The 7,523-nt window shown below is 33.8% G+C and overlaps 1 protein-coding gene and 1 long non-coding RNA gene across 2 annotated transcripts; one reads left to right on the top strand and one right to left on the bottom strand.

Annotated features, from left to right (window-relative positions):
• The first annotated feature begins 2,157 nt into the window (after positions 1-2,157).
• LOC127143934 (pectinesterase inhibitor-like) lies at positions 2,158-3,728 on the top strand. Its single transcript, XM_051079238.1, has 2 exons — positions 2,158-2,642; positions 3,602-3,728. Exons 1-2 carry the CDS (start codon positions 2,158-2,160, stop codon positions 3,726-3,728), a joined length of 612 nt encoding a protein of 203 aa, XP_050935195.1.
• Positions 3,729-5,220: 1,492 nt separating this feature from the next.
• Positions 5,221-7,099, bottom strand: LOC127144031 (uncharacterized). The gene is made up of 3 exons (XR_007815614.1): positions 7,039-7,099; positions 6,894-6,955; positions 5,221-5,451 (listed from the first exon to the last, which is right to left on the bottom strand). It is a non-coding gene; the product is annotated as an uncharacterized LOC127144031 (long non-coding RNA).
• Between the last annotated feature and the right edge of the window lie 424 nt (positions 7,100-7,523).

Here is a 7,523-nt window from a genome sequence, read left to right as displayed (position 1 = left end):
CAGTCGAGTCGTGCACGCGCGTCCGAGCCTGGTCACCTTCGCCAAGCCCGCGTCTCAGTCCTTAGCCAAACCGCGCCTCCCCTCTGCGAGTTGTGTCTGCCTTCCAGCCGAGCCGCCAAGCTCTTTTTAGCCACCTAGCCATTTTTTGTTCTTTTCCCACCTATTTTTGGTAAGTTGATTGGGTTTTGGCATACCCAAGAAAGATTTAATTTTGGATATTAAATAATTTAATTTTGGGTTAAATTAAATTATTTCTCTTAAAGGAATGTGGGATTTCTCAAGTTAAGGGCTAACTTGTTGCAACCTCGACCTTGGGTAAGTTAGTTCAACTGAATTCTTGAGTCCTTTGACGTTGTTTAGATGGTTAAGTTATTTAAATTTGGTACTTTCTATTTGTTAGGACCTTGTTGTTTGGGAAGTGTGATATTTTGTTGTAGTTTTCGACTGAGCTAATCTCCAGGTAAGAGATTCTACTACTAGACCTTCGAGAGACCGCATGTATGAATATATGGTTATGTATCAATTGTAGCTAAGTACATAACTCAAGGTTATTGAGAGAGATGTTGATATTGTAAATATGACTGTTGGATGACTTTGTGGCTATAGCTGATAATGCATTGATGTTATCACCTATGTTTTAATGATACAGTATTGTAATTAAGGATGATATGACATGATATGATATGATATGATATGATATGATATGATATGATAGGATATGTATGGTATGACATGTTATGGCACGATATGTTATGATATGATTTGATGATACATTATGTGCATGCTATGGTAGGGTGTATGTTAGCTTTACCTATTAGAGTCGTACCCACACAAGTGTCCTTCCGGATCACCACTCTTTTTTTGACGACTATGTAGTCCGACGGGATCTCCAGTCTGACATTGACATTGACACAAACATGATTTGAGAGATCCGACGGGATTGCTCACACTTATGACTGCGTAGTCCGACGGGACCACCAGTCTGGCATTGACATTGACATAGACATGATTTGAGTGATTCGATGGGATCACTCACAGCCCAATCGTCTTAGGTGTTCCCTTGGGTTCACCAGAGACCAACTTGTTCTTACTGGATCACAGTTTACATGTGTTTAGGAACGTGCCAATTTTAGGGGTACCACTCTTCAGGACTCTAATAGAAAATTAACAGGCACCTAGCGGGACTAGTAGTGGGTCCCTTACTGAGTATTTTTTTTACTTACTCTTTCCATTTTTATTTTTTAGGCAGAGGTAGAGGTAAGAGCAAAAGCAAGCTGACGATTGACCAGAAGTGGCTGTGGCGGGTCATAGGGATACGTTTGCTTCCGCTTTATGTCATAGTTCAGATTTTTAGTATTTTCATTTTTTATTTTAATTATTTGTTATTTTGTTTCTTTAAAATTAGATAAGGCCCGAGTTATGATTTTATTTTTATACTTAATTCTAATTACATTGTTTATGCTTTTAATGAAAAATTCAAGGTTTTGTTTTATTTTTCTATTTTATTTATCTTTCCCTAAAACGAAATGTAGGCAACAAAACGTTTCCAAAACTAAATATGCATTTTAATGATTATAGAATCAAAATTCATATTACGATGTTTAAATGAAATTATTAAGAAAATCAACACACATTTGAACATCTTTGTCTCTTGAATTTAAAACTTTAACTTTTTCTTATATTTCATTATTTTAGAAAACACGTCACATCTAAATTTCATTCCTTAAATAAAATCCAAAAAATTCTTGAATAGGTTAGACTCAATTCTAACATTTTATCTGCAGAGATGACGATACTTGATTTCTTAACCATTTTATTGCTTTATAACTTGACGGGTATACTTACACTTTACACCAAGTTTTTAGCATCATAAATGGTGAGAAAATTCAAATTTTAACATCTAATTAGTTGTATCTTTTAAATAAATAAATAAAACCCATCTTAGTTTAATTAATTATGTCAAAAAAATTGACAATAGATAAAACAATCAAACAAAAGGCTAAAATAGGCTTGTTAATTATGTAACTAACTTTCCTTTCTCCTTCCATAAGGAAGAAACCGTTTCTCTAAATTTCATCCATATATATGTATATATGTATTGATCAAATGACCCTCATCAACGAGGACAAAATATTAGGAAAGAACAAAGAAAATAAAATGGCCAATAACTCTTGTCTCATTATGGTCTCTCTCATTGGAGTTCTTTTGTTCACCATCATTTCAAATGTCGCATCATCTAACGACGTCGTCGTTTCCACCATCTGTCCAAAAACTTCAAACCCGTCATTTTGTTCAAGTGTGTTGAAATCTACAGGCACTACAGATCTAAAAGGCTTGGTTGTATACACCTTAAACCTTGCCCATACAAATGCTCGCAAATCTTTGACCTTAGCCAAGTCACTTGCAACAACCACCACCAATCCTCAACTTAAGCAACGATATTCGTCTTGTGCTGAGAGCTATGATGAAGCTGTTGGTGACATTGAAAATGTCCAAAAGGACTTGGCACTTGGTGACTTTAATGCTGTCAATATTGTAACTTCCGGTGCCATGACAGAGATTGACGACTGTCAAGATAAGTTCGCACAGCCGCCGAAGGATACGTCTTTGCTTTTGAAGAATGGCAAGACTCTAAACGATATGTGCAGCATTATTTTAGTTATATCCAATCTTCTTTGAGGGCTATGCACTTTTGAGATTTTTATCAATAAATAATATGAAGTTGAATTGTTAATATATATAATAACACTACAATGTGATGGTGATTGGAATTGATTTTGGTTAAACTTTAGAAGATAGAACAATCAATCAATAGATAGTTCCAACAAATTAAAATAACTAAATAAAAAATCAGACTCAAAAGATAATATCCCTAATAGCACAGGTAGACGTATATTAATAGATAATTCTAACAAAAGAAAAATTACTGAAATTTTATAAATATTTTGTTATATTTAAAAACAATCATTAAGATAATTCACATAATATAATCTCTTAAATATATGCGACCTTTCAATAATACCTTAAGCCAGTTAGTTCACTGATCCAAATTTATATATTAGATAGTTACTTGTATTAATTTGAAGTGTTATATTTAAAAACAAAATTAGTTTTCAAAAATAACTAATAAACTATAATTTCAATATTTGACCAGAGGAAAAATATGTATAATAATATGTAAGGAATGAAGCATTTTAAATACGTTTAATGTATATATTATCGTTTAAATAAGATCGTTTAATGTATATATAATTAAAGTAATAATTAAATTAAAAACAATTAAAAATAACCAAATAAAAAACATCAAATCAAACTTAAATAATTTATTTAATTCGTTAGATGTGATATAGTTACATTAATTAAAATTTGAAGAACAAAGAAAGGAAAATCATTAATTATACATTAACTTATAATTCTATCAAATGACCCATTCCAATTTCAATCTTGGAATCTTTGGCTAGTTTTAGAGTCTTTTCTTTTCTTTACTCCAATGTTATTCCTCACATGGTGTTGACACGACGACAACATCAAACGATGTAGCATCAAGCATATATTCGAAAACTAGAAATCCATCATTATGTGCTAATGTGTTGAAATCTAGAGGCAACCCAGAGCTAAAAGTGTTAGCCACTTACACTCTCAAACTTACATGCACAAATGCAAAAAAATATCTAAACTTGGCCAAATCTCTTGCAGCAACAACGACCAATTCTCAAGTCAAAAACTGATATTTCTCTTGCTACGAGATCAATGAGGAGGTCGTGGGTGACATTAAGAATGCTAAAACAAATTAATTTGGCCGTTAGTGATTTCAATTGTGTTAACATGGAAACTTATGGCATCATAGCAGCGGTCGACGACTGTTAAGATAGCTTCAAACAGCCATCAAAAGATTTGTCATTGCTTCCAAAGAATGGAAGGACTCTTAATGATGTATGTTGCATTATTTTAGTTATATCTAATCTTCTTTCGTAGTCCCCATTATTTAATAAGAAGTATTATGATATGAAACCCTAGGCATTGGATCTAAGAATCATGTTCAACAACAAGGCTCAAAGAACACAACCCCAACAGCTCCAAAACCAATTTGATTTGAACCCCTAAGATATATGTTAGATTTAGATTACCTAGATGATCTAACAAACTAAGGATTGGACAAAGCTAGAAACTTTCATCAACCCTCAATCACTCCACAAGCAAGGACGTATCAATTCTCACTTGATTGCGGAAAATATTCATGCATTCTATTGCAAGAACACACAAGAACAAAATTCTACATTTTAGAATTTTCAAATTTCATTCATCCAAACTCTTATTTTAAATGTGGAAATTACAACCATAATTTTATATATACTAATTAAAATATTAAATAAAAACTCTCAACATTTAATTTTATGATTTTTGGGTTGTCCAAATAATTTTTCAACTTCTTCATTTGATTCAATTATGATTTCTAATTGGTTCATATCATATTATGTACTTTGTTGTATATGTATATTGTCAACCATTGACAAATATTTCATTTTTTTAAGGTTGCAATATTTCTTCATTTGATTGTGTATTTCTATTGGCCATGTAAATTTTGAACCGAAAAATAGATATTTAAAAACTTTCACTTAGAAATTATCCTTTGAAAACTTATTTTTTGGATTCGGTGATTAGACAATAATTTTTTTCTTATGTTTCATTAATTTTATAAACACGTCATCTAAATTTCAATTGCTTAAATAAAATATTAAAAAATTCTTGAATAGTTAAACTCAATTTGAACATTTTATCTCTAGAGAAGACGATACTTGATTGCTTCTTAACCATTCTACTTCTTTATAGTTAATTTGACGGGTATACTTACACTTTACACCAAGTTTTCGGCATCATACATGGTCAGAAAATTCAATTTTTAACATCTAATTAGTTGTATCTTTTCAAATAAATAAATAAAACATATCTTAATTGTATGCAGGTAAAAAACAATTTGACAATTATGATTATTCAAGAATTCGTTTTGGTTATTTTTTGAAGATAAAAATAACAAATAATAATAATAAAAAAAACCAACAAAAGACTAAAAGAGGCTTTAACTATGTAATTACAACTTCCCTTTCTACTCCCTAAGAAAAAACCATTTCTCTAAATTTCATCTATATATATGTGTGTATTGATCAAAATGACCCATAGGACACAATATTGAGAAAGAACAGAGAAATTAAAATGGCCAATAACTCTTGTCTCATCATTGTCTCTCTCATTGGAGTTCTTTTGTTCACCACCATTTCAAACGTCGCATCATCTAACGACGTCATTTCCACCATCTGTCCAAAAACTTCAGACCCACCATTTTGTTCAAGTGTGTTGAAATTTGCAGGCACTACAGATCTAAAAGGCTTGGTTGTATACACCTTAAACCTTGCCCATACAAATGCTCGCAAATCTTTAACCTTAGCCAAGTCACTTGCAACAACCACATAAAAATTATAACTACCTTTGTTTTATGACTGATATTATGATTGACGATGATGACTGGTATGTTTAGGATATTTATGATACATGATATATTAATCACATGAATAAGGACGTTATGATTAATATTCATGTCATGTTATGATGTTTATGATGATGTTATATGCTTTGGATTGTGGTGTGTCTGTTAACTTTGTCTGTTAAGCTTTTTACCCCACCTGTATTATGGTCCTATCTATGGGGTCACTCGCACGACTAGGGGGTGTTCCTACAGAATCACTCGTACGATTTAGGGGTGTACCTACAGATCACATGCACGGTTAGAGGACAGTTATATTGTGTATACGGGGTGTAACGACCCAAACTTTTAAATTAAGCTAAGATCATTACTGAAAAGATAAACATTAAAGACATTTTTTATTTAAAAAAAAAAGCTAAGTAAAATTTTTATAAAATAAATACCAAGGTGTTCATAAAAGCGTAAGATTATAAAAATTAACAAAGATAGTTGAAAAGGTGACCCGCGGGTTTTAACACTTTCTAGAAAATAGAAACGAATAAAGGTAATAAAATCTTGAGTAAAATGATTAAATTTAAAATACCAAAAAGAAAAAAAATGATAAATAAGTGCAGAAGCTGAACTGGGTCCCCATACGACATGTCACGGATCCCTCCCTGTCGCTCGTCAGCTTCTTAAGTCCTTTACCTCAGCTTGAAATGTTAAACATAAGAAACAGTAAGTATATAAATATACTCAGTAAGGGACCCACTACTAGTCCCACTGGGTAGTCTGTTAACTTTTCATTAGAAACATACATACAGTATCGTGTGTCCAATGGAGCACACCTGAGTGAGCGAGACCATACGAACACCCCTAAATCGTGCGAGTGATCGCAGGTACACACTCCATAAACATATCTGTGATACGAGGGTACACCCCTAATCGTGCAAGTGATCCTGTCAGAACACCCCTAGTCGTGCGAGTGACCACATATACACAAGATAACTATCCCCTAACTGTGTATGTGATCCGTAGGTACACCCCTAAATCGTGCGAGTGATCCCGTAGGAAAACTCCTAGTCGTGCAAGTGACCCCATAGATAGGACCACGATACAGATGGGGTAAGAAAACTCATCATATAAAGTTAACAGACACACCATAGTCCAAAGCATGTAATATCATCATAAGCATCATAACACGACCTGAGTATTAATCTTAACGTTCTTATTCACGTGATTTATATAGCATGTATCAAAATCAAACATAACATAACGAGCATCATCCTCAACCATAACATCAGTTGTCATCATAAACACAATATCAATCATTGTCTACAACATCCTCTATGCATCTTAGCTACCATAACTACATAATCGTAAATACATGCAGTCTCTTAAATTCAGTAAAAAGTCTAGTGGTAGAATCTCTTACCTGGAGATTAGTTACACTGATATTTTTCCTAACAGTCGCGGTCACGCTTCCCAAGGAAAATCCTAAACACAAGTGGATCCAAAATCTAAAATAAATAAATAAATAACAGTTGCATAGGGACCAAATTCCAATTATCTCCACTTACCTAAAGTTGAAGACGAACCCAATTTATCCTTCGTTTAGGGAAATTCTACAACACAACTCCCAACTGATCTACCACGAAAAATAATTCAATTAAGTCCATAATTAAATTATTTAGGGTCAAAAATAATCTTTGATGGGTATGCCAAAAACCCAATCAAAAACTTATCAAAATTAACTGAAAGAACCAAAATAGGCTAGGCGGCTTGAAGAGGCTTGACGGCTCAAGGCTGAAGAAAAGGGCGGCTCGGATAGGTGGCTTGCACGCAGAGGCGGCTTGCGCGCGACTCAAATGAACGACTGGCGGGTGCGTTGGGGACGCGGCTCACACGTGCGCACGGCTGGAAACTCAACCGCTACTGGGCAAGGGTTCGTGTACGGCTCGGAGCGAAATCGTGCGACTAGGAGGCACGGCTCACACCCACACACTCGGCTTGGACGAAGCTCCAACCGGGACGACTTGGCTCGGACTGATCGAAACAGCCGCTT

Source organism: Cucumis melo, chromosome 11 (genome assembly GCF_025177605.1).
Source record: "Cucumis melo cultivar AY chromosome 11, USDA_Cmelo_AY_1.0, whole genome shotgun sequence".
In the NCBI taxonomy this organism is placed as follows: Eukaryota; Viridiplantae; Streptophyta; class Magnoliopsida; order Cucurbitales; family Cucurbitaceae; genus Cucumis; species Cucumis melo.
The sequence above is the reverse complement of the archived record's forward strand: the minus strand, read 5'-3'. Positions and strand labels throughout refer to the sequence as shown.